Source organism: Acinonyx jubatus, chromosome E1, assembly GCF_027475565.1.
Source record: "Acinonyx jubatus isolate Ajub_Pintada_27869175 chromosome E1, VMU_Ajub_asm_v1.0, whole genome shotgun sequence".
Classification (NCBI taxonomy): domain Eukaryota; kingdom Metazoa; phylum Chordata; class Mammalia; order Carnivora; family Felidae; genus Acinonyx; species Acinonyx jubatus.
Window position 1 is genome coordinate 276,149 of NC_069397.1, and position 25,875 is coordinate 302,023.

At 50.4% G+C, this 25,875-nt stretch overlaps 3 protein-coding genes across 6 annotated transcripts in view; 1 reads left to right on the top strand and 2 right to left on the bottom strand.

Moving 5' to 3' along the window:
* The window catches only part of ANKFY1 (ankyrin repeat and FYVE domain containing 1), a 71,997-nt gene extending 56,805 nt beyond the window's left edge, over positions 1-15,192 (bottom strand). For 2 of the 3 annotated variants that reach the window (XR_008294051.1, XM_027047522.2), the window contains exon 1: positions 14,108-14,474. Coding sequence is in view for 2 of the 3 variants with exons in the window: in XM_027047522.2 (XP_026903323.1) it covers positions 14,108-14,177 (70 nt within the window). In the remaining variant the exon portion in view is untranslated. Of the gene's footprint in view, positions 1-14,107; positions 14,475-15,085 lie in introns of those variants that run through there. The other variant, XM_027047523.2, reaches the window with a different exon arrangement.
* A 128-nt stretch (positions 15,193-15,320) lies between these two features.
* On the top strand, positions 15,321-16,028 carry LOC128313526 (putative uncharacterized protein DDB_G0290521). Its single transcript, XM_053212635.1, has one exon. It carries the CDS (start codon positions 15,321-15,323, stop codon positions 16,026-16,028), a length of 708 nt encoding a protein of 235 aa, XP_053068610.1.
* A 3,516-nt stretch (positions 16,029-19,544) lies between these two features.
* UBE2G1 (ubiquitin conjugating enzyme E2 G1) overlaps positions 19,545-25,875 on the bottom strand; it is a 108,559-nt gene continuing 102,228 nt past the window's right edge. For both annotated transcript variants that reach the window (XM_027047481.2, XM_027047482.2), the window contains one exon: positions 19,545-22,619. In XM_027047481.2, the coding sequence (XP_026903282.1) occupies positions 22,512-22,619 (108 nt within the window). In that variant the 3' untranslated portion in view covers positions 19,545-22,511. The remainder of the gene's footprint in view (positions 22,620-25,875) is intronic.

Here is a 25,875-nt window from a genome sequence, read left to right on the forward strand (position 1 = left end):
TTTTTTTAATGTTGACTTATTTTTGAGAGAGAGAGAGAGAGCGAGAGAGGGAGAGAGCACGCATACGAGAGGGGAGGGGCAGAGACAGAGAATCCCAAGCAGGGTCAGTGCTGTCAGAGCAGAGCCTGACTCGGGGCTCGAATCCATGAACCATGAGATCATGACTTGAACCGAAATCAAGAGCCGGACACTGGACCGACTGAGCCACCTATGTGCCCCAGAACTTGTTTTTTGTTATAAATCACGTAATATTTGAGTTTTAAATCTATGCGCACTTATGAAACAAAATATATTGTTTTATGCACATTTTAAGGATTAGGTACCCCTAATACCCAAGGATAAGGGTTTTTGTAGATCACAAAACTTTCTGGTGGGAAGGAGCCTTAAGACCACATCTTTGAGGGGCGCCTGGGTGGCTCAGTCAGTTAAGCGTCCGACTTCGGCTCAGGTCATGATCTCACGGTCCGTGGGTTCGAGCCCCGCATCGGGCTCTGTGCTGACAGCTCAGAGCCTGGAACCTGTTTCAGATTCTGTGTCTCCCTCTCTCTCTGCCCCTCCCCTGTTCATGCTCTGTCTCTGTCTCATAAAAGACCACATCTTTGAGTTCAGCTCCCACACGATACACATGAGGGGCAGAAGTGGCAAAGCCAGCAGCAGAAGCCCACCCACCCCGCCTCCCAGGCTCTGCCCGATGACATCATCCCAGGCTGTCTGCAAGAGCCAGAGCTAGAACTACTCAGGAGATGGGGGCGGGGGGGGGGGGGGGGGGGGAGGGGTGGCTGCCCCCGTACGGGAGCGACTGCCCTGGAGAGAGGGTTGAGCAGCCAGCAAGTAGCTGCCCAAGTTGCACGCACACAGACTGCTCTGGGAATACTACTGGTAAGATACAAGACCCACTGAATCGCACTGTTCTGATCATTCACTGACCTGTTCGGGGATTTTCACCCTGAATAAGACAGCTGCGTCACGTGTCTCACCTGTTAAAACGGGCGAAGCGCCCAGGCAGCGCCAATGCCAAGGTAACACTGTCCTGACACATGGCTGGGTATGGGTAACAATGTCCTGGCGCTCTGACAGGGGTACAAGCAGATCACGAAGCAAGAGTCCCTGGCTTAAGCGAGAGCAAGGGAAGAAGTCCCAGAAAAGGGGTGTTTTACTTTAAGTCGAGCCTGCAAGCGTCTGTAGCATACTGGGTCCAGAGAATGCAAGGAAGAGGCTTCGGTCTCCTACTTTCTTGGTCAGAGTCTCCTTTTAAACCACTATCAGGCAACAGGTTTGTAGGGCAGACAGGGTACTTGGCTCCCCCAGCCTCCGCCTAAGCTCCCTGGAGAGGATGGCTACCTCATCCTGCGAGTTCCATCTGGTGGTTACAGTCCCATCTCACCTGCCTGAAAGACGGGGCGGCCTGGGCCTGTGGACGGCTGACTCTTCCTTCACAGAGCGCACGGACCCTGTCACCTGCCACACAGTATCCTAGCCAACGCTCCTCAAGAGCACCAACTTCCCAGACTATGGCATCAGGAAACAACTGTGTTTCTGTTTCACTGAACTAGCAATCTGCAAGTATTTATGAAGCACCTACTACGTGCTAAGCACTATAGCACATCGGGAACTGCCTCTTGGAGAGTTCTGGAAAGGCAGTCTCACTTGTACCTCTTCCAGACAATGCAGCACCGACACAGGACCGACAAGGGACTCAGACCAGAGGGGCAAAAACTAATCAGTCACCAAGAATCCAGACACTGTGGGGGGAATGATAAGGACATCTGTCTTTAAGAGTAGAAAGGTGCTGATTCCTTTTCTAATGCGTAGATGAGGAGGTCATAAAAGTTCCACTCCAATCATTTTCTCAAGGAATCCCTGTAAATTTCTTTGGGTATCAGTTATCCACGCACAATTCCATAATCTACAGCAACAGCCCTAATCTCTCTCCAGAACTGCTGACACAGGGACGCCTGGGTGGCTCACTCGGTTTGAGCGTCCAACTTCGGCTCAGGTCATGATCTCATGGTTCGGGAGTTTGAGCCCCGTGTCCAGCTCACTGCTGTCAGCCTGTTGGCACAGGGCCCACTTTGGATCCTCTCTCTTCCCCTCCCCTGCTTACACCCCCCCCCCAAAATAAATAAATACTTTAAAAAAAAAAAAGAATCGTTGATACAAAAATCCTGGCTGCCTGGACACTCACACAAGGCATAAAGATTATCAGCAGAGAAGAGGCAAGATTTAAAAAGGGCTACAGGGGGACTTAGAGCTCTTCTTCGCAAAATCACAGATGCTCCCCTACCCAGAATCTTCTGCAGGGACACCAGACCACAAGCACACCCATCAGTGGTATCACAAGCAGCACACCATTTGTTCCTCGGAGGGCCACCAAGCCGTGAGAGTTCTCGCGGGAAGAAGCGGAAGATCAGCACTCTGAGCAATGATGAAGAGAGCACAGTGCAAGGTTGAGGGCACAGGCTCTGGGGCAGGACTAACTGGTCCCACACTTTCTACTTGGGACGCCTTAGCCACATGCCTCATTCTTACCTGTACGTATGTCGTGACCACTGTAACGACCCCAGATGAGTCCGCCCTGCAATGTGTGGTCAGCAAACATTTTGCTGCTGTTACGATCCTTAGAAAGGCACCACAGCACAGTCCTCATGAGCACGGACGACTGAGCTGCAGCCCCAGCCTGCCCACCTGCTGGCCATGTGACCTTGGACAGTTACTACTCTCTGCACTTTGGTTTTCTTGGTAGAAATCAGAATAATAATAGTATCTCAGAGTTTTGCCAAGGAGAAATCAAGTCACGCTGAATCTTTTAGAACAGTGTCTGGTTGAAAGGTTTACTATCTACTTCTGATTCATCACGTGGCTGCTTTCAGGAGAAGTTCCTTCCTTCTCTTCCTCCAACTTTCCTTTCAAAAAATAAGCCTAGAAATGTACGTAACATATAATGGTTTCACCAAGGGAGCTATGCTAAGTACCGGTGAAGGCTGTCAGCAGCTTGCATTATAATTCTATGTTTCTGTCCAGAAAATAAGCACCCATCTGCTCTGTACAGTCTGAGGTCAGGCATCTCAATGAGCTTTCTGACAGTTCGTCAGGCTTGAGTTAATCAAAAATGCTTGAGACAAAAAAATCTGCGTTCACGATGAAGAGCCTAAGATAATTATATGTGTGCGTGTGTGTGCGCGTGCGTGTGCATTTAATCAGTAAAGTCATGGGACAGTCAGAGAAGAAAACAGCAATGGTCCGTGTAAGACTCTTCTTCTGAGTCAGAACTTGGCAAACTCTCAGCGAAGGACCAGGCACTACGTTAGGCTCTGTGGCCGCATGATCTCTGGGGCAATTACTCGACTCCGCTGTTGTAATACAAAGGCACAAATGAACAAGCATGGATGTTCTCCCTGAATTTGTTTATGGACACTGAAAATGGAATGTCCTCTAATTTTCACACGCCATGAGATAGTCTTTTGAGTTTTTTCTTCAGCCATTAAAAATATTCATTCATTTTCATCCATTCATTCATTCTTAGTTCAAGGGCTGTCCAAAAAGCTATCATCTCAGGTCAGATTTGGCAAAGAGGCCATAGTTTACCAACCCCTGTTCTAGACGACTTCGAAAGAATTAGTACATCAACATGGTGCCCAGAACCAAATGAAGAGAAGAAAGCATTAATCTGTCCCAAAGCCTAGAAGTGTACGTCCTCTAACCTCCCCTGACCAAGCCCTGAACCATGATGACAGCACCCTTCTCAAGACACCCCACTCTGCAGGCTCACCTCCCACCCTCGAAAACACGCTCTCCTAGCCCATCCCAAACACACTTTGCCACACTCTGGACTGAATGCGCCAATTTCTGAAGAGTCTTCCTGACTCACTGCCTCCTCCTGTACCTCTCCAATCTTCTGAAATGCGGCTTCTACCCACACACCCCTGCACAGAAGCGGTCCCAGTCAGAATGACAGAGTCACCCATCTCAACGACCTCTTCCTTATCCTTCAAGGTTCTCCACCTGTCTGCAGCGTCCGACTCTCAATCAGCCCATTCTTCTTGGAACCCTTCTGTTCCGGCTCCCTACCCAGCACTCCACGTCTCTCTACCTTTCTTACCTTCTAGTCCGACTACCTACTCGCGCTGTAGGAAGCAGTCCTCCAAGGTTCAGACCTAGAACTAAACTTTCCTTCCTAAAGGTCTCATGCATACTCACATTTTACTGTCACCTCCCTGTAAATGGCCCCAAATATCTCCACAGCTCCACTGGAAGACAACCTATCGGTACGAGAAATTCAACAAGCCCAAAATCAAACTTAACATCTTCCTCAAATCAAACTCCTCTTCCTACTTCCATTTCAACTGTTACCCAGATTTGAAATCCCTGAGTTATCTACATATAAACTCTGATAACCCACTTATAATAGCGTAATAAATGCATATAAAGTACTTAGAGGTAAATTTAACAAAAACAGATGCAAGACCTGCACACTGAAAACTACAAAACGTTGCTGACAGAAATGAAGTAACCCTGAATGAACGGAGAGTTATACTACGCTCACGGAGCAGAAGGTTCAGTGTTGTTAAGACATCAGCTCTCCCCAAACCGATCTACCCTCCGACACCATCCCAATAAAAATTTCGGCAGATTTTTTGGTAGACCATAATAAGATGATTCTAAGACTTGCATGGAAACACAAAGTGCCCAGAGTAGCCAAAGCAACTTGCAGGGGTGGGCGGGATAAGACAGGTGCAGCACTTCCGGGACTTGATTTCACGGCTTGCCACGTGCCTGCAGTGGCTGGGACATCGTACCGGCCTCAGGACATTCAGGGCAGCAGGCGGCCTGGACAGGTGGTTTGACAACCGTGCCACGGACTTCAAAAGGGAATGAGGAGAGGCCACGGGACAGCCACAACCGAGCATGCGTTCAGAACAAGTGAACACCTCTTGCACACCACACTATGCAGAAGTTAACTCACCTGAACGCGAGGGTTGAAAGTACAAAACCTCTACACTAAAAAACAGAAAAGTAACATTAGTGAGCTCAGATGAGGCACGGATTTCTTAAAGTGGATAAAAAGAATTAACGATGGAAGAAAAAATAAACTGGACTTTAGAACATCTTTACCGCTGTTCTTTGAACATACAGAAAATGAACAGAAAGCTGCAGACCAGCAGAAGATACCCGGGCAGTGTATTCCAACAAAGGACTTGTACTCAGACTGGGTGAACGAAGAACTCTTACAACCCACTGTAACAAAAGAACTCAATAAAAAAGGACTACAGATTTGAACACTTCACCGAAGAAGGCACACACACACATAAAACGACGTGCACCATGAGTCGGGAAAGGAGCGCACACTGAAGTCACACTGACGTGCTGCTGCGCACCCACCAGGCGGCTACAACGGAAGTGTCGGCGGAGGTGGGAGAGGTGAGCACGCACAGCGGCACGGCCACCTTGCAAGAGTCCCGCGGGTTCTCAGAAAGCTAACCATACACTTGTCTTGTGACCCAGCAGTTCCACTCCCAGGTTAGGGTCCCGAGAGAAATGAGACCCTGTCCCCACAAACAGGGAGAACTCAAATGTCTAGCTGGCGAATGGACACAAACACGCTGCGGAAACATAACGGAATACCACGCTTCCACAAGGAGACGCAGACCACGGACTCGTACCGCCTCGAAAGCAGCATGCCGAGTTCAAGAAGCCAGACACAGAGACGACAGGCCACAGAATTCCAGAGGGAGGTGGAGACAGGCGAGCCACAGGGACAGAAAGCAGGCCAGTGGCTGCCGGAGGCCCAGGAATGGAGTGGATTCAAGCAGTCCAAGGGAGCTTTGTCGAGCAGCAGAAACGTTCTGCATCATGATGGCAGTGTGGTTCCACTACCACGCATATCTGTTCACTGACAAGTTAAAATTGGTGACTTTTACCATTTGTCGATCATGCCTTCATAAAACTAACCACACTCTCCCTCCGGGATGCACCCTGACACGCTTCTTTCTGCACACCATCACACCAACACTTCCCTGAGGCCTGCATCATTCACACACACGCAACCACCAACCACCCTTCTCACACCTCCCTCATCACCGCTCCACACACAGCCACCGATCTTCCAGCCCAACAATTTCAGCCGGTTCTCCACCGGCAACAAAGGTACAAGCTTCCCTCTGGGGCATTCCGGCTCCTCTAAGAAGTTTCTGGAGGGTAGGACGTGTCTTGCTTATCTCTGTATTCTACTTTGTACAGCTCTGCTATTCACACTAATCCAGCAGTACTCTGAACTGTGTGGCATGGTCTCTGAGCTTTCAGAAACCGCACACGAATGGAGAAATTTTAGAAATCTTACGACTTAATAGAGCAAACTACATGACACTGCCTACTGTGGTAGGCTGAGAAATGCCCCGTTTAATATCCACGTCCTAATCCCTGGAGCCTGGGATGTTACCTTTACCTGGCAAAAAAAAAAGGGGGGGGGGGCAGGAAGCGTGCTCTGCAGATGTGATTGAATTGAGGAGTTTGAGACAGGTGTGATTACCCTGGATTATGCGGGCAGGACCTAAATGCAAGTACACATGAACTTGTAAGAAGGAGCAGAGGGAGGGGGGCCTGGGGGGCTCAGTCAGTTAAGTGTCCAACTCTTGATTCCAGCTCAGGTCATGATCTCAGTTTATGGGATCGAGCCCTGTGTTGGGCTCTGCACCGACTGCGCGGAGCCTGCTTGGAACTCTCTCTCTCCCTCTCTTTCTGCCCTTCCCTTGCTCACATGGGCCTCTGCCACTCAAAATAAATTTAAAAATTAAAAAAAAAGGGGGGGGGGAGCCGAGAAAGCTTTGACACACAGAGGAAAGGCCATATGAAGACAGGACAGAGAGACTTCAGGATGCTAGCTCTGGAGACTGACAAGCTGAGGGATGCTGGCAGCCACTGGGAGCAGGAAGAAGGAAAAGATTCTCTTCTAGAGGGAGACTACGAGCTGGGGGGCTCTTTCCTTTCAGCCCAGGGATACTGATTTTAGACTTCTGGCCTGCAGGACCACGAGAGAATACATTTCTGTTGTTTCAAGCCACCCACCCAGTTGGGGGAAATTTTTTACAGCAGCGGTAGGAAACTAACACACTCACCTTCACAAACAAAAGACTCTGTGTAGCAAGATTTCAAAGCCCTCACAGCTTCCTGCCACAGCAGGAAAGTTTTACATGCAAACTTTTACATGCAAAGTCAACATAGTGTCAACAGCAAAGTTTTACATAGTGAATAAAATCTAGTTGCTCGCAACATTTTGCAATAAAAAGGAGGAACTGCTATTTTTTGACATTTCGTACACCACTTAATTCTTCATCATCTCATAGTCTGACCAACATATCCCAAATAGTACAGTCCTTAACAAACAGAATTCAGTTAGGTTAAGTGGATTGCCTAAAACTCTACAATTAGCAGGAGGCCAACCCAAGATTTAAGATCCTCAGCCAAAGCCAATGTTCACGCCACTGTTCCATGCTGCCTAATTTCAGCTCCAGTATCAGGATAGCAAACACATTATTAATTCATTAAGCAGGAATTAAATGTGTTCAGCCCACTCCAATTCTAAACCAAACTGCGGGGGCACCTGGGTGGCTCAGTCGGTTGAGCGTCCGACTTTGGCTCATGTCATGATCTCACGGTCCATGGGTTCGAGCCCCGCGTCGGGCTCTGTGTTGACAGCTCAGAGCCTGGAGCCTGCTTCGGATTCTGTCTCTCCCTCTCTCTCTGCCCCTCCCCTGCTCATGCTCTGTCTATCTCTGTCTCTCAAAAATGAATAAACATTAAAAAAATAATAAATAAATAAATATTCTTAAAAAAATAAATAAATAAACCAAACTGTGCTTATCAAGTCTTTTTAGATGAACAAAATACTGATATTTCCGATCATCATACTTCTATGGTTCTTACACTCCAGCTTCAATTTTACCAATGAATTAGTGTTCTTGTATAATTCTTTAATGACTAAGTGACTTTATCTCTACTCTTTATGTCCATTAGCTAAAAGAAAAAATAATTATAAAACTGTGGTAACATCCTGTTTTGAGGACTTCAAGAATAATTTTTGTTTCAGGCGTATCTTCAGGTTTTCTACATCAAAATATCAACTCAGAAAATGCTATCGTCCTTCTTGGCATTAGAACACATAAGTTCCTCACTGGTGGTAAATTACCACCACTATGACTTTTCTGTACCTGTTCCAATGCACATGGGAACTTTCTCTAACAGGAGTTAGTAGCCATTCATTAATCCAGAGTAGTAAATTAGGGGCACCTGGGTGGCTCAGTGGGTTGGGCGTCTGACTTTGGCTCAGGTCATGATCTCATGGTTTGCAAGTTCAAGCCCCACATTGGGCTCACTGCTGTCAGCACAGAGCCCGTTTCAGATCCTTTGTCCCCCTCTCTCTGCCCACCCCCCCCCACCTCTTGCACTCTCTCAAAAATAAAAAACATTAAAAAAGTGATAAATGGGGCGCCTGGGTGGCTCAGTCGGTTAAGTGTCCGACTTCAGCTCAGGTTATGATCTTGCGGTCCGTGGGTTCGAGCCCCGCGTCGGGCTCTGTGCTGACAGCTCAGAGCCTAGAGCCTGTTTCAGATTCTGTGTCTCCCTCTTTCTCTGACCCTCCCCTGTTCATGCTCTCTGTCTCTCTGTCTCAAAAATAAATAAATGTTAAAAAAAAAATTTTTTTTTAAGTGATAAATGTAGGACAACTGTTTAGTAGAGAACATGAAATAAATGAGTATATTTACTGTTGGGAACTCAGATTCACAATATACCCTATAGGAAAGGAAAAGGCAAAGAGGTCATTACCACCTGAGCACACAAAGGGAGAGTCAGGGCCATGGTACCCCTTCCAGTCTGCATCTTCCTACTTCTCTCTCTTCCACCGTCTGGATATCATCAAAAATATGATGGTGCTAAGAGATATCTAATATTTTGACTTTTTGCCCTTTAAAAAAACCTAGCAATTGTAACGGTCATAACTTGAATGTTTTGAAAAAGTCCAAAAGCCATTATTTAACCAAAGTTTGCTTTAAAGACTCCTTTGGGGACTCCTGGGGGGCTCAGTCGGTGGACAGTCCGACTTTGGCTCAGGTGGTGATCTCAGAGTTCGTGAGTTTGAGCCCCACATAGGGCTCTCTGCTGTCAGTGCACAGCCCACTCCGGATCCTCGGTCCCCTTCTCTCTCGGCCCCCTCCCCACTCGCACACACTCTCTCTCTCAAAAATGAATAAACATTTAAAAACTGAAATAAAAATTTTTTAAATAATGAATAAAATAAAACCTCCTTTTACTCCAGTTACAGATGAAAGTTACTAACCAGGACTCCTTAGGTAGGACAGATTACCTTAATATACATGTATTTATATGTGCACACACACACACACACGCACGCACGCACCACGTATCTCCACATGGAGAGGTGGATCCACACACACATACCTATCTAGTAAACTGTTACGGGCACCTGGGGGGCTCAGTCAGCTAAGCATCCGACTCTTGATTTTAGCTCAGGTCATGGTCTCACAGTCGAGATGGAGCCTCGTGTTGGGCTCCATGCCTGCTAGCCCCCACCCCGAATAAATAAAGAAAGAAAGAAGCATTACAAAAATAAAAACATAAAACCGGATTCAATGAAACCACGTCTTATTCAATAATGCCTCAGCCTGGGAGAGATGTTTCGCGGGGCATGTTGCTCCGCGCTGCAGCGGAGCGATGCACAAACCTGGGTCTTTAAAAGCTCCCGGGGACTCTAGGGCACAGGGTTCTCCGTGTGGACAGTCACTAGTGCGCACGGAGGGAGGCGTGGCGGCAGAGAGGAACGCGTCAGAGCCGCACAGGTTTGGTGACCGAATGCAGGTCACTGGCTTGACGATGTGGCGGGACGGTGGTGCCGGCAGTCGTCAAACAAGAGAAAATCAGTGACCGCCAGGCACAACAGGCAGGCGCTGCTGAGAGGCTGTGCCGCGCCGTCCGCGCCACAGTCCCATTAAGGCTGCGACTGTCACCCCAGCACGGTGGCTTGCGCCCAAGAGGAAGGAGATACACTTCCCTGAATGTAACCCAGCTCTGTGAAATCGTGTCACAAATGCCACACATCAGTGGCATGACATACATCTTTCAAAACCTCACTCTGTCCAGCCCTGATCACAGGGACACTCAGTCAATACTAGCTAACTAGCTAATTCTCACCCAAATGCCAGGCCGACTGCAAACGCTTCTAACTCCTTGCGAAGACATGGCCGCTGGACACGGCGAAGTATGTCCAAACCCGAGGTCAAGACGCTGGTCCTCGAACCCGCTCTTCCTCCTCCTGTTACCAGCCCAGCCGTAATCCGAGTCATCCAGACCCAGAACCCCGGGTCATCTTTACTCCGCCTCTTGTCAACATGCAAACAGGCTTCGGACGTCCTGTCTTTCATGCCTTCTGTAAACGTCGCCCTACCAGTTGTCGCCAGCCGAAGCACTCGCCGCAGGCTGCGCCAGCCCCCTCCTCCCAGGTCACCCTCTACCCTGCAGACATGCCCACGCGCCTCCAAGGGCTCTAGTGGTGCCACCACCTCGTCACTACCCATGACCAACAGGGTACGACCCAAGCACTTGGCCAGTCGCTTCGTAACCTGCCCCCCAACACGCTTCGCCAGCTATTCCTTCCATCACGAAGAGGGACCGCTCGCCACTCCCGTCTCCCGAGAGCCCTGCTCTCCAAATCACAGCTAAGGCCTGCCCTGAGCTCCCAAACATGCTTCCTGCCACTCCATACTTCCTTCAGCACGGTTTCCTGTGCGTGCTTCTCACCTCCCTCCTGGACTGCAGAACTCCTGTGGAGAAGCTCTAGGTCTGGCTTCTCTCTCCTAACGCCACCACTCCCTCCCCTCCAAACTCATCCCATCCTCCACCCCGCCGTGCCTTGCCAGGTAAGAGTTCGATAAATGCCCCAGGCCCTTGGCCCACCGCCATTCAGCAAGAGACACTGACCCTAGGAACTCTCATTCTGTCGGGCATGATGTCAATCCTCATGACCATGTCTCGACCACAGCAACTGGCCTTGCCAGCGACCGAACCTGTCTCTCTCTCCCGGCACATCCACGGCCACTGCAGCGAACGGGTCTTCCTTCCTTCCGTTCTTTCTTTTTAAAGATTTTATTTTTGAGTAATCTCTACACCCAGTGCAGGGCTCAAACTCAGAACCCCAAGACCAAGAGTCACACACTGTACCGACTGAGCCAGCCAGGAGCTCCGAACTTTCTTCGTGGGGGAGAAAAAAAAAAAAAAAAACCACAGCTCAAGGAGAAAGGGAACAGGCACTGCTGGTGACAGAAGCAAGCAACAGGGAAGGGAGAAAACAGGCAGGAATGGTACAGAAAGGGACAGGGGCTGAGAGGTCTCCAGAGGGTACATAATTGTCAAAGGCCTGGGACAGACACTTGCTGAATGAGTAAAACAAGAAGCAAAATTAGAAAACTGAAAAGAGAGCAGTTTCTTCTTTCCCTATTTCTACAGCCTATACTGATGAAGCATTTTCTGGAACAGTGCTAGCCAACACCACTTTCTGGAATGATACACGTGTCCTGTTCATCTGTGCCGTCTGCTAGGATGGGAGCCCCAAACCACACGGCTATGAAGCACCTGCAATTGGGCTACTGTGACTATGGAACTGAATTTTCATCTTTTTTTAAATTTTTGTTTAATGTTTATTTATTTTTGAGAGACAGAGACACAGAGACAGAGCACGAGCAGGGGAGGGGCAGAGACAGCGAGAGTGACACAGAATCCGAAGCAGGCTCCAGGCTCTGAGCTGTCAGCACAGAGCCCCCAACACGGGGCTCGAACCCACGAGCCGTGAGATCATGACCTGAGCCGAAGTCGGACACGTAACCGACTGAGCCACCCAGGCGCCCCTGAATTTTTTATTTTTACTTAACTTAATCAAACGTAACTAGTCATATGTGGCTGGTGACTACTGTATTGGCCAGTGATTGTCCAGAATATTCAACGTCTTCACCTTAACTGCATCGTTGTCAAGAATATATTCCTGACCAAATTCCAGTAAGCTAATAAAAGTCCATGATCAATTTTCTGTTTAATAAACCGTTACATTTTTTTCCAACTTTCACCTTCATTTTGCTGAGGAAGGAAGGGAGCCCGTTTAACAGGAGACCAAGAAACAGGCTGCAAGTCAGGGTCAAAATGTCAGGCACTGGCTGCAAGTGTCCTTCTGCACCATTTATTCTGATCCTCCCTCAGCTACTTTTGAGACAGAAATGACCCCTCTTTTGAAGGTGAGGAAACAGAGACCGAGAGCAGTTAAGTAGCTTGCCCAGGGACACAGCTTGGTGACACTAGGGTTTAAACCCTCGTCCGACTGCAGACTGAGCTGACTGAGCTCTAAGCATTACACTTCAACTGCTAAAACTTAAACAGGCTGGGCTGGGTGAGAAGTAGGTTAGGGAGCTCCGGGCAGACTAATGTTATTCAGAGCACGTTAAAAGCTGGACCAGCCCGCTTCCTTGCCAAGAGACGAAGGATGTATCCAGGCAACTTCCCTTGATGTCCAGTAAATGACGCTCAATAGATCAACGGTTCCTTCAATGTGTGATTCCAAGTCGGGAGAGACAGCGGTGAACAAGACAGAAGTCCCCGCCTTCATGAGGTTTATATTCTAGTAAAGCAATTTAAAAAATAACTAAGGAAGATCTCCAAAGAGGTGAGAACCGAACAGACACCCAAATAGATCAGTTAGCTGTGTGCAGAAACTGAGAGACCGTGCCAGGCCGTGGGGGCCACAAGGACAAAGATGGGAGACGCAGAAGCATGCTGGGAACGCACAAACAACAGCGAGGGTTGGCATGGCTGGAGCACGGTGGCTGAGAAGACGCGGGGAACGAGGCTGCTCTACTAACCGGGGCAGACCTTGCCGGAACAGGCACTGGAAGGCTCCGGAATGTATTTTAAGATCATGGAGAGCCACGGGAGTGGAGAGGGGGTGTGCAGGGCAGGTGTATGGAGAGGAGTGAAAGAGATGGGATCCGACTGATGTTTTAAAGGGAACACTGGAAGCTGTAAAAGGAGGCTGTGAGTAAGCACAATCAAGGAGAAAAAGCAAAGCCGGAAGGACTTGTTTGAGTGACGAAGCAAGTTTAAATCAGCACTACAGCTACACGCGTAGAGCGGAAATGGAAACCAGTTTCAGGACAGATTTTAGCTAAATATTTCTGGTCAAACCAATACCCGCGGACAGACGGAAGGGAAAAAGGCTGGTTTCTCAAAGAGTCACACTGCAAGAAAAGCGTGTGCTCCGTCCCTCCAGGTTCTGTTTACTATTCCGAGGCCCCATCTCCCGCGTGTTCACACACTCGCAGCACCAACAAAACCCACTGTCAGGAAGTTCCCATAGGATGTGCTCACAGATAATCCACCTGTTACAGAGATTTTTGCTATTTGTTTACATTTAAATGAGTATTTCAGAACAAGCGTGGACAGTTCTGACAAATTCTGATTAAGATACAAGCAGCATTAAACAACAATACACAAGGAGAAGCCCTTTCTAGCTACACTTGCCCTCCTCCACATAACACACACCTTCAGGTCAAGGGGCTAACTGGACTAGAATGCTTCACTCATTCTTCCTAGCTGAAGTTTTGCAACATTGTTTGCCAGAAGCTGAAACCAGAACAAACTGGAACACAAGAAAAACTGTAAGTCAGAACCCCATGCCTATGCTTCTTACCTACCCATGATCTCTTTGCCAATGTAACCCTGAAAGGACGTTTTGGGTCAGGTGCATCCTCCGCTAGCTAAATGACCCTCAACGCGCCTGCAAGACGACCGATCGTCACACTCAGCCTGCAGGAGATCCCTGTGGCTGGAACCTGACTGCACAGGAGAGCAGGTGCTCAGCAAACCTGCTGAGTGCTAAGCCTGCAGCCGCACACTTCAGTCCTGGTAACGTGCTCCCCGACACTCCCCACTTCTCTTCCAGCACAGAAGCACCCACTCAAGGCCTTCCTCCTGCCGTCTATCCTGCCCTTCCATTCCACTGGCTGCCTGCGCCCAACATCCTGTGATTTACCCAAAAACCAGCTTCGTGGGATACCTGCACTCTCTTTCTGCTTTTTATGCCTCTTCTGCCTTCGATATTCGCCTCGAGTTACTACCTCGAACATGGTAAAGACCCAAGGCAAAAGCCGGGTGCCAGTCCCGGCCGTCTCCACAGCTTTGGCCCCAGTCTGTCTACGAAGTGTAAGTAACACACACGCAGCCCTCCTTCACAAGGTTGTGCGCAAGTCTAGTCCAAAATGAGAAAAGCCTGCAAACTGCCATGCGCCGCCCAATTTTAAGATCCAAGGAAAGATGGATTCAGACAAAGCTCAGCTCAGGACCAGCACACCGCGGTCACTCAATAAGCGTTAAGCACAAAAGGAGCATTTTCCTCCGACAATGAGGCTAATGGGCGAAGCGACGGGGCCCATCTTGGCCTCTCGCCCCGCACCTGCACCTGCACGACCCGGTTTTGACAAGGAGGGCTCCGATTCTGCTCGGCTCAGGGAGGCAGCGCCAGAGAGGCCCCATCGCCGGCCTGCAGCGCCCTAAAGCGCGCACCAGGAGAAGGGAAGGACCCGAGGACAGGCGACAGGGCGGAGGTCCGCGCGGCGTGACCTTGGCCGGCCCCTCCGCCACCTGGGGGCAGCCTCCCGGCCGGCGCACCGAGCCCAGCCCGGCCGGATGCGGGACGTGCCAGGACAGCAGTTTCGGTTTCCCGAGAAGCTGACGTCCCCGCCGGCGCGGCGAGTCCCTAGGGCCGCCCGCCGCGCCCCGCCCGGCCCCCGCCCGGCAGCCGCCGCGGCCCGCGGGGTGGGGGGCGCCCGAGGGGCGTCGCCTCAGCAGCCGCGCTCAGGACGCCCACCCGCCAGCCCTTCCGCGGCTCTCACACAGGCGGGGCAGGACGGCCCGCGAGCCCCGCCGCGCCCCTGCGAGCACGGCCGGCCGGCAGGCCCGCGCAAGGCCCCGTCGCCCCGGCCTGCAGCGCCGCCACCGCTGCGCGCCTTCCCGCGCCGCCCCCCACACACCCTACCTTCCGCCATGTCGGGCCGGCCCTGCTGCAGCCTCGCGAGAAGTGCGCCGCGCAAGCGGGGCGGCGCGGACCCGAGGCCGCGGGTCTCGCGAGAGTCTGGGGAAGCGGGAGGGCGGAGGGAGCGCGGGCGGGCGGCGGCCGGCGGGCGGAGGCCTCTCCGCTCCTCACGCCTTCGAGGCGCGGGTGCGCGCCGGCAGCCGACCGTGGCCGCGGCCCAGGCAGAGCCCTGGACGGGATGCACACGGCGAGCGGACCCTGCTCCTTGGAGAAACCTGGCGGGGAGGCGGTCGGGAGCGTGACTCTGTGGTCTCGCGGCGCGTTGGCGACGGGCAGGGGCCGAGGCTGCGGGAGAGGAGGCGGGAACCGGGCCAGGGACTCGATACGGACCCCACCGCGGACGGAGTTCAGAAGACCCTCTGCGCACTGCGCCGCGGACCCCACCCCGCACCCCACCGCGGACCCCACCCCGGACCCCATACCGGACACCACGGTGGACCGCACCCCAGATCCCACCCCAGACCCCACCGCAGACCTCACCCCGGACCGCACACCGGATCCCACCCCGGACCCCAGACACCACACGGACCCCACACCGGACCGCATTCTGGACCACACCGCGGACCGCATCCCAGACCCCACCCCGAACACCACCGCGGACCCCACCCCGGACCCCACACCGGACACCACTGCGGACCTTACCCCGGACCGCACCCCGGATCCCACGCCAGACCCCACCGCGGACTGCACCTGGACCCCACCGCGCACCCCACACCGGATCCCACACAGAACTGCACCCCGTACCCCACTGCAGACCCCACCGCGGACCGCACCCCAGATTCCACCCCGGATCCCACCGCGGACCACACCGAGGAGCTCACTCTGGACCTCACCTCGGATCTCACCCCGGACCTTACCGCGGTCCCCACCGCGGACCCCACCGTGAACCCCACCCCGGCCCCACCGCGGAGCTCACTCTGGACCCCACCGCGCACCACACCCAGGCCTCCGTGCGGACCCCACCGCGGACCCCGGGGCAGGGGCTTACTCGGGTAAACCCCTGGGACCAAGGACAAGCGTGCAGGCAGACGGACGGAAGAGGCGGAGAGACATCAGGACGCCGCTCGATGACACCCGTTGGTGGCACGGGACCGGAGAGAGCCGAGAGATCTGGGAGAGGCGTCGGGCCAGAGGGGCTGCCCCGCGTGTCTCCTGTGCGTGTGGACGGGCACCCTCCGAGCAGAACCCCGCCTGGCTGCAGGCGCTGAGAGTGCAGATGACCGTGTTCCCCGGTGCCCGAGGTCTCCTGCCACACAGGCGGGGAGTGCGTTGCAAAGGCAACTCAGGTGCAGACCGCAGGGGCTGGTGTAGTAGGGGTCACGAAACCTGAAACCTGGGTCTCGGCCATATCGAGGCCCCGGGTGGGCCTTGTTGTTGGGGTGGCAAACTGGACTCCTATGTTCAGTAGTGCTGGGGCTTGACACGGCCCAGGACGGGGCGTGGAACCCGCCAGCGCAGTGAAAGCGAGAAGCCGGGAAGCCGGCCAGATTCAGTATCGGGATGGACAGGTAGGGAGCCAAGGAACCAAAGCCTTCAGGGAACATGGGGTGACCAGCAGCAGGAGAGAGGGCTAAAGGCTATGGCAAGCAGACAGCAGGAGACCCTTCTAAACAGACTGTCATACAGAGGAGAATCCAAGGAAGGCTGATGGTCCCCATTCCTAGAAGCATCCAGGACTGCAGGGGAAGTGGTGACCGGGGACAAGAGCTGAGGAAGAAGCGTGGGTTAGAGGAGGGGTCAGAACAGCAGAGGGGGAGCGTCCGAAGGGGGAGAAGCCTGAGTGCTACGGAGGGTTAGCATCTGTAGGTTGGCAGAGGAGCAATGTGGAGTCCACACCGTCCCAGGGTTCGGGTTCTGAGGAAGGGGGAGGAGTTCTGGCTGAGGTCCCCAGGGGATAGAAGGGGAGAGGGCGAATGTGTCAGGGCAGTGGTGTGCTCAGGGACATGATGTCCAGCTGGGGTGGGCACGTGGGCAGGGGAGAATTTGCCAGGCTACTGAGCTGCCATGGCTCAGAGCCTCCTAGTCTGTCAACAGTGGTTTAGAGGTGCCGCACGGCAGGTCGTGAGTGTGGCCTGCCAAGCTCGTCTGCTTTGAGTGCCCTACCGATGACCTAAAAGTGCTTGGGGACTCTGCCACAGCCGGTGCCTGCTTTTACATCAGACCACGTGTCTTTGTCCCACCAGCACCACGCTGGCATGTGACACGCAGCAGGTGCTCGGTATGTTTGAGGAGTCGTTCCCGCCATGAGCTACACCAGCAGTCAGGGGGACCGGGTTCACATCGGGCTCTGCAACTGACCTGCTGTGTTGATCAGGGCAGGACCCTGCAAGCTGCCCTCTCAGGTCCTACAGCAGTTTCTACAGGGGGACAGGACATCCGGAGGGTCACGAACCCCTGAGAACGTGATGGAAACCAGGGAGAGCAGCACACATGCAGGAAGAAACAAATCTGTGCCCACCGCCTGCTTGGACTAGATGCCTGCAGCGAATGAAAGCTCCCCTGAGGGGCCTAGTCAACTCAAGGGCTTGTCTGCCTCCTTGTCATGACCATGACCTGCCCTCACCAAGCCTTCTCTCAGAGGTAAGAGCCCTCCTCCTAGAGATGCTGGTACCAGGACTCCATCTCTGACCTGATCTGGGCCCTTGTCCTCCAAGGGGACTCCTACTGGCTGGAAACCCCTGAGCTACAGAGCCTGTGAAACAAAGCATCAGACAACTCCAGCAGCCAACAGGATTCCTGGCAGCTCGCAAGGTCAGGCAAGATGTCTGAGCGCCTGAACATGGTTCACTTTAGATGTGACTCGGGTTTTGCTCAGGTAAGGAGGAACTCGGCGTGGAGCTGTCCGGGACGGGGAACACGAGGTGCGAGAAGGGTCACCACAGACCGCCTAGGGCACAAGGGCACAGGCTCTTCCCGGGGAGGAGGTGCCAGGTCCTGGTAGAGAGGGCAAGGGAGGGAACCACTGGACCCGTGGGCCAGCGAATTAGGTTCCACTGCGGGCCTCAACACGTGCGCCCCCGGGTGACCTTGGGAAGGAAGAACCACCTGCTAGGGAGGGAGCAGCACCCAGCACAGAAGCGAGGAAGCAAGGCCCTGGAACCGAATCCTCGCCGGAAACGTACTCGCTCTGCAGTCTTGCCACGCTGATCCGAACCCGTTTTCCTCATGAGAAACTACTACTTTGGAGGACCCTTGTGAGAATGCGCCTTACACCAGCCTGCCATAAAGTGCAAGCTCCACCAGTAGGAATACGGTTTCTGGCGCTCCTTGGGAACAAACGAGGTGTTGCTGGGCACACGGAGCGCTCTCATGCTCCCTCCTAATGGATGCTGCCGGCAAGGGGGAAATATCAAGGGTCTTGCCTAGGATTCTCTGAGCAGCGCCTAGGTCTAAGCTGTGTCTGCTGCCTTTTGTGAAAGCTTCTTCCTTCTCCTGATTTATTCCACCTGTGTGAACAGGAAGCGGAATTCTTTCATCATGTCACTATGGCTCAGTGGGGCATGCAGACTAAAGGAGACCAAAAAAGAAAAAAGTTACCCCTACCTTGGCAGTCAGGTTACACACATCTGAAACGGAGCAAAACCAAAAGTAGCTTATCCTGGAAATAATTTGCTCTGCAAACTGAACCCTGTTGGGGCTTCCAGTCCTCCAGAAAAAATTTTTATCAGTAAAATTAAACTCTGAAAATGACCCCGAACCTTCCCCGCACTGCTTTCAAGGAGGATTTTCTTCTTGTTTCTAACTCAGCTCTCATTAAGAGATCTGGCTTCTTGTTCTTTTCTCAGGTCGCAAGGAGGCGGCCTTGGCAGCCACCGGCAGCATTTATCAACACAAACACTACCTCACACTGTAAATCCACGTGAACTCCACGTGAGGGCACAGGGTAGAAAGGTAGACAGGGACACCCTTTTAAGGGCGGGAAAAAGTGCTCGGTCTTGCCCCTTTTACGCTAACTTGCTAAGTGAGCCTGGTGCTACCTGGGGCCACGTTCGCCCATCCGTGTGGAGGAGGGAAGGTGGTGGGCTTGAGGTGGTGCCCGTGGGCTCTTCCGGTCCACGCTCAGGTCTGGGTTCCCCGCCTTCTAGCTTATGTCTGTGGTAGAGCCGCTTCAGGCTAAAGACAAAGTCCCCGAAACACGCTAACACATGCTCATTTCATTCAAGGCCCTTCATCAGCAGGTACCTGACTGGTGAAGGATGCTGCTTGGCCCCGTACTGGAAATCTTAAGACCACTGTAGCAGGTCAGAAGTCAACTTCCCACCCTCTGGTTCCTTCTTTAAATGAAGTTTTAAAAGTCCTTTATCAAGATTCCCTTGTGGACCTTTTGGTATCATGTGCTGTTTCGAAAGAATCCCACAACTTGCTTTTGAGACCTGCATCCTAAAACCAAAATAGCTCGTGATACAGCCTCTAAGTGATCATTTATTGATTTACACAGCATCCACCACACGATGGAGGTGCTTTACAATACAGCAAACATCACAACAGAACTCACATAGTTAAATACAATCAACAAGTTACAGAACTAAAAAAAAAAAAAAAAAAAAAAAAACAACAACGACAAAAAACTGGAATGACGCAACATTATGTCAGATTTCAGAAGATGCTGAGAAGTGGCAGTACAAAGAAGGCAATTCCACCAACTGGAGACCAGACGGGCAAAAAATAGATCCACAAGCACCACAACCCCAAGTGTGCAGATTCGTAGAGGGTGGTGAGCATATGAAAGAAAATTTCACAACCGAGAATGAAGGCCATTAAGGATACCAGGACACCCACGTGATCACAGAACGAGTGGAATACCCTCACAGAGAGAGTGCCTCGTAATGACAAGGGAACCAATCTCTCGTGGATTTTAAACTCACAGAAGGAGGCCAGAAAGCCACTGAGATCATACATCCCGTATGAGCACAGACTGAAATCTGGAAGCCTTTACAAGAACTTGGAATCAATTTAGGAAATAGCCAACAGTCCTAAAACCCATAAGACTGTGTAGATGTCGTTGACAGTTGGCACAGAGTTAGGGAGAAAAATCCTTTTCTTAGAACAGAGAGGACTCACCTCACACTAGTGATGAGGCACTGGTGGGGCAAAAGCCACCTGGATCAGTGTCACCTGAGAGTGGTTTAATATCAAATATGGAGGCGTTAAGTTCACACTGTCAGATGAACACAGGGAAAGGCACAGGTGATGCCCCTGGCAGAGAAGTCACACACAACCCCCCCCCCCCCCAGGCCTGCGTGTCCACATGCAGCACGCCAGGGCGCCAGGTGGAAAAGAGCGGGAAGGGAGGGGCCCTCGTTCCTGGCTCCCCCTTTGACTCCCCAGGATCTAGCCCCAAAACACACATGGTTACTCCAAGGTACCTGCATTTAAGTGGCACTTAAAGTTCAGTAAGAGTTGTCCCTGAGTTACTAGGTCATTTGCCGCTCCCTGAAGAGTCAAGTCCCAGGTTTTAACTTGACAGATCACTAGCAGAATCACAGCAACGGGAGAGCAAAGTTCAGACTCCATTCTGCCACAAGCAGCCACCATGTGGACAGTTTCTGATGTAAGAGTAAGAGGGACTGCATTCAAATCCCAGGTGCGTGTGCACTACCAGCACTTTGGGGCAACAAGTTTTAGAAGTTGGGGGGGGGGGGGGGGGGAGTCCCAAATGAAGTTCCCGAAGAAAACTGGCTGCAGTAAATCAAATCAAACAATTTTCACACTCAGCAATTACACATGTATAGGATTTTATAATGCTTCAGAGTGGAGGACAGGTGTTTAGAAAAATCACTCTCTACTGTGTCTACATCCTCAACCATTTTACTTCTGCTTCAAAAAGGACCTGCAGAGTCCACAGAGGATGGGGCTACTCATAGGGATCCCTTCACTCTCTGCCAAAGCGTCTCTCCAAGCCCCACAGAGCAGAGACTCACCAATTCTCACAGAATTGTGTCCCATCTGGTACCGTCTCGAGTTCTGTCTCTTACAGGCCAACTACTACTTCCCAATCCCAACCTCACACCCAACATAGAGGAACCTGGGCCTGCCGTTAACACTGCACACGTTCACTTCATCATTTCCTGAAGCTGTTTTAGAAAACATGATATGAAATATGCTTATGCTCAAACATTAATAAAATCCAAGTGCACTATGTCAGTGACAGAAGCTATATGTCAAACAGCAAAGCATTCACACCCCTGTAGTGCTTTGAGATCCACATAAGAACCTAGATAGAGCCCAATACATCCACTGCCACGGCCATGGGATTTTCAAGTATAAGTCTGTTTGCATAAGGAATCAACCTGAGATTTTTCTAAACTGCATTTCTCTGGCATTCAGTATTATAACCTTCATTCAATACAATAAAAGCCAACAACTTGACAATTATTGGAAAAAAATTGTATTTTGGAAGAACTCACTACATAAGGTGACAGAATTCCAAAATCAAATTACATGAAAATATACATCGCAATTTCTTTGTACAATAAGTGAGAAAAAACCTGCAGTATAGAAGAGTAGAGGCAAAGAAATACGAAGGGCTCAGGAGAAGGGGACACGGGATCAACAGCGTCTGTCCTCGCGAACCCGCAAGTGACGCAGAAAGCCTGCGCAGTGCACACCGTAATCCACCCGACCTTAACGGCAGGGAACTGGGGGGCAAAAGCAAAACCAAACCAGACTTCTGCACCATGTGGGGCAAATTTCAGTTAAGTTGGATTCTGAACTGACTCTTTTTAGTTCTCAGGGATAATGACTGAGTTCAAGAGCTCTCAACAGCCAAAACATGTTATTGCTACAACCAACCCAAGAGACGGTACAACTAGGGTACAAAAGGACAAAGCACCTGGTGATGACTACTCCTCTGAAGTCATCATTAAAAATCAAGTAGTTGCTTATTAAGTATTTCAGTATTGGAACTAAATGATTTGAAAACTTTCTGGCAGATAGAAGAGATAAAAGCAAAGGGGAGTGTGTCAAAACAAAGAAGATACAAAAGTTTAGTAAGTGAAAAGAGTTTAATGAAGCCTCAATGGTTTAAAGGAAATTAAATGGAAACTTGTAATCCTAATTGTTTTTCATCTGACATGCTTTAAGGAGTCTTTTAAAACTGATAAGAAACAATGAATAGGGAAAGAAAACCTGCTAAAATCTTTTAGAATTTACACGATTCTTATTCTACTACAAGAAAGCATTATTTGGTACAAGGTGTATCTGTGGATGTACATGAATAGTATATATATTATCCGGATCATGTTGTGCTATGTACAGGTCTTTACAATTCTTCCTGAAGGTTAAAACAGTTCATTAGAATTCAAAATGCGTAATCATCTGTAAGTTGGCACTTGTTAGGCTCTTGTGTCAGCACTGATACTGGCATGTTCTATCGCAGCCCACTTCCAGCCAGTGTCTGCCAACTTGTTACGACAGAAGTCCAGCGATAGGTGGGTAGAGTGCAGGGAAACAGTGCCGTGTTTCTCAGTTGGAGACCCTACAACAAAGCAAAGAGCGTCACATGATGAATTTACAAATCACAAAAGAATTAACTGATTAGAAATTTTTATTTGTATTCTATTTCTTTGGAAACGAATTCTTCATTTCATTTTAAGCTCACTTTTGTGCTCCTCCAACATGGCAGCCGCACATGGCCGTTTTATTTCAAGTTTAAATGACAGTAAATTTTAAAATTCAGTTCAAGTGCTCAATATGGCTAGTGACTACCATACTGGATGACAGTACAGACACAGAAGATTTCTTTCCATCAGCGTAGAAAGTCGTAGTATACTTCCCTAATTTAGATTGTTTTCAATAGATCCCAAATGTCTTTCAACTTATATTAATTACATCTGAAGTCAAACACTGAAGAACCACTTTCAAGCCAATTGATTTGGAAATTTGTGAATATTTAAGAATATTCAGAGAAACAACTTAAGACCATCACCCTTTTCAACCTGTTGAATTTGATCCAACCCTGCAGGTTCCATCCAAACCCATTTTGTCTGTGAAGCTGCCCCCAACGGCACATTCCTGTTATTTCGTCTCTGCCAGGCCCATGCCCTCCGTGAGCCTAGAAGAACCACATCTAAATGAAAACAACCATCTTACCCAGCACTTACATGCCAAGCAAGTTTACAAACCTATCTCGTGCAATGTTCGTAATCACCAGATGAAGGAGTTTCCCCTATTTTATAGAGAAAAGTGAGACAAGGTCACACAGTTAATAAGGGGCAGGGCTTCCTGCTCATAAAGTTAGAAAAACAGCAGATTCAAGTTTTAAAAAAACAAGTCTAATGACTGGACTTTCCTTCAGTCGCTGTGTGCTCTGAGTACACAGGGAGGCAAGGGGAGGGAGCAGGGAGAATACCTATTCTTACTGGACCGGGTCAGCTGCTCCAGAAACCCGTGGACCTGTGCTGTCTGGCAAGCACAGTGCTGGGCACGAAGAGCCTGAATGGAAGATGACTGGAAATTCGAGGGTGTCATTTTAAACCCCTAACAAAGAAGCCAAATGTACCGAAGTCACACCAGACATGTGTCTTCTCAAGCCCCAAGTGAATTGATTGACCTCACAATCACCCACGTTTGACCGTACCCAAGCTCTGCTGTGGGCCCACCCGCGGCCCCGCCTGTGCTCATTGCCTTAACCAAGACCACCTCCCGCAGGCCACTCCCGAAACGGGTAGATCACCCTCCCCAGCACACAGACACACAAACGGACACACGTGTTGTACTGGAAAATCTAAAGACGTCACTGAAACCAAGACTTGTGGTTACAGAACAGGTATTATAATTTTTTGGTGATGTTATCAGAATGTTTTTCCGAAGGCCAGACCGCGCCCAACTTAGTCCCAGGCCAATTAATCCCTCAGAACTGGCAGAGACCTGGGTGCAGAAATTCAGTAATTGTTCCCCTAGGATGTGACCAAGAAATTTCAAGACCATGAAAGAATCCTTTAAAAATGGTTTCTGTGCAAGGTTTTAAAAAGAAAAAGGCTCCACGGGGGACCGACTGCTCTGAGTCAGTAAACACCTGAAATCAGGCAATCGGGTCATTCACGAGAGCCCAGCTTTAACAGCACAGACTTCTTCAGCAGAAACAGAAGAATGTATTCCCCGCCCCCCTAAATAAAATGTATTCTAAAGAGACAAAAAGCCTCAGCACAGAAAAGCAAGTCTGCTGATGGCGCTCCAAACAGATGGGGCCAATTCCATAAGCAAATTTCACTTCCAACTGAAACTGTATCTGCTTGTTAAAATCACACACGTTTTATATTAACTGAAATTATATCAATTGTATGTCTCTATGAAATCACTAAAGCATCTGTTTTTTACCTCAAAACTTAGTATTACTCCTGATTTTTAACCTACAAATCTGGAGATGGTTCACCTCCAAAAGACATAACTGTCTCATTCTATTTATTTCTGAAATGAGAATCAAATCAGGGCACCTGGGTGGCTCAGTTGGTTGAGCACCTGGCTCTTCGTTTCAGCTCAGGTCAAGATCTCATGGATCGTGGGTTCAAGCCCCAAGCGGGACTCTGTGCTGATGGTGCGGAGCCTGTTTGGGATTCTCTCTCTCTCTTTCTTCCTCTTCCTCTTCCTCTCTCTCTCTCTCTCTCTCTCTCTCTCTCTCTCTCTCTCTCTCTCTCTCTGCCCCTCCCTGCTGCAAGCACGCATGCGCTCTCATTCTCTCTCCCTCTCTCAAAATAAATAAAACATTAAAAATCATTTTTTAAAAAGTCTAAGAAGTAGGAATCAGACAGGCGTGCTTCCAAATAACAAACACTTCTGATGTTGAGGAAGGTAATAAAAATAATTCCTCGCTCAGGAATAAACGTTCCAATAATCTCAGCCACTCTTCACTGAAAGCAGACCATGAGGGAAATGGCCTGTGTCGGGAAGTTTCCCACTACCGTTCACACAGATGCCCTGACGTCCCCCCAGCCCCACTCTTCCTCCGGCAGCCACCCGGTGTCCTGCTAGACAGCAGCACCCCTCACAGGGCCACTTTCTTCTCGTGCTGTGGCACTACTGACCTTCCACACCCCCTTCCTTTCTGAGGATGCAGCAACTCCCACCGCCTGGCTCTCCTCCTGGGACCAACCAGCCCTCGGGCTTCTGTTTCTTCCTTCTGCCTCCCCCCTACCCCCACCTCGTCTCCACCCTGGAGACCGCCGATCTCAGCAGGAGCCCTATGCTGACCTCTGTCCTCCACAATCAACATGAGTCATGTGTCTGCCTGGCCAGATGAACAGGATAATTCACCTATGGTGCTCTACATTTATCCCAACACCTCCCAAGAGAGCACCACCTTTGTAAATGGCAGAAAACTAACAAGTATTCATTAACAAGAACTGAAATGAGCTCAGGGTCACCTGTTCTTGGTGTTACCTCTCATTTCAAGATACAAATCTTAATCCTTAACAATAAGCAACTGTTAAAAAGAAAGCTGATCTATATGATCATGTTGATACATATAAATCACACTGAACTAACAAAATATCAAAAGGCCATGTGATTTTTAAAAAGTGCAGATCATACACCATGTGTATGCTTGTGTTACATGAGCAGACACACATCACCGTGTGCACGTGGTGTGTCGGGGGCAGTCGGATTTCTGAAGATTAAGCTACTGTCAGTGGTCACCTCTGGGAACAGAACTGGGCGCCACCACCGGAAAGGGAGACAGGCTTCTGTGTTGCAGACTCTGTCCCTGACGTTTGGGGACAGGAGGGAGGAGGGAGGAG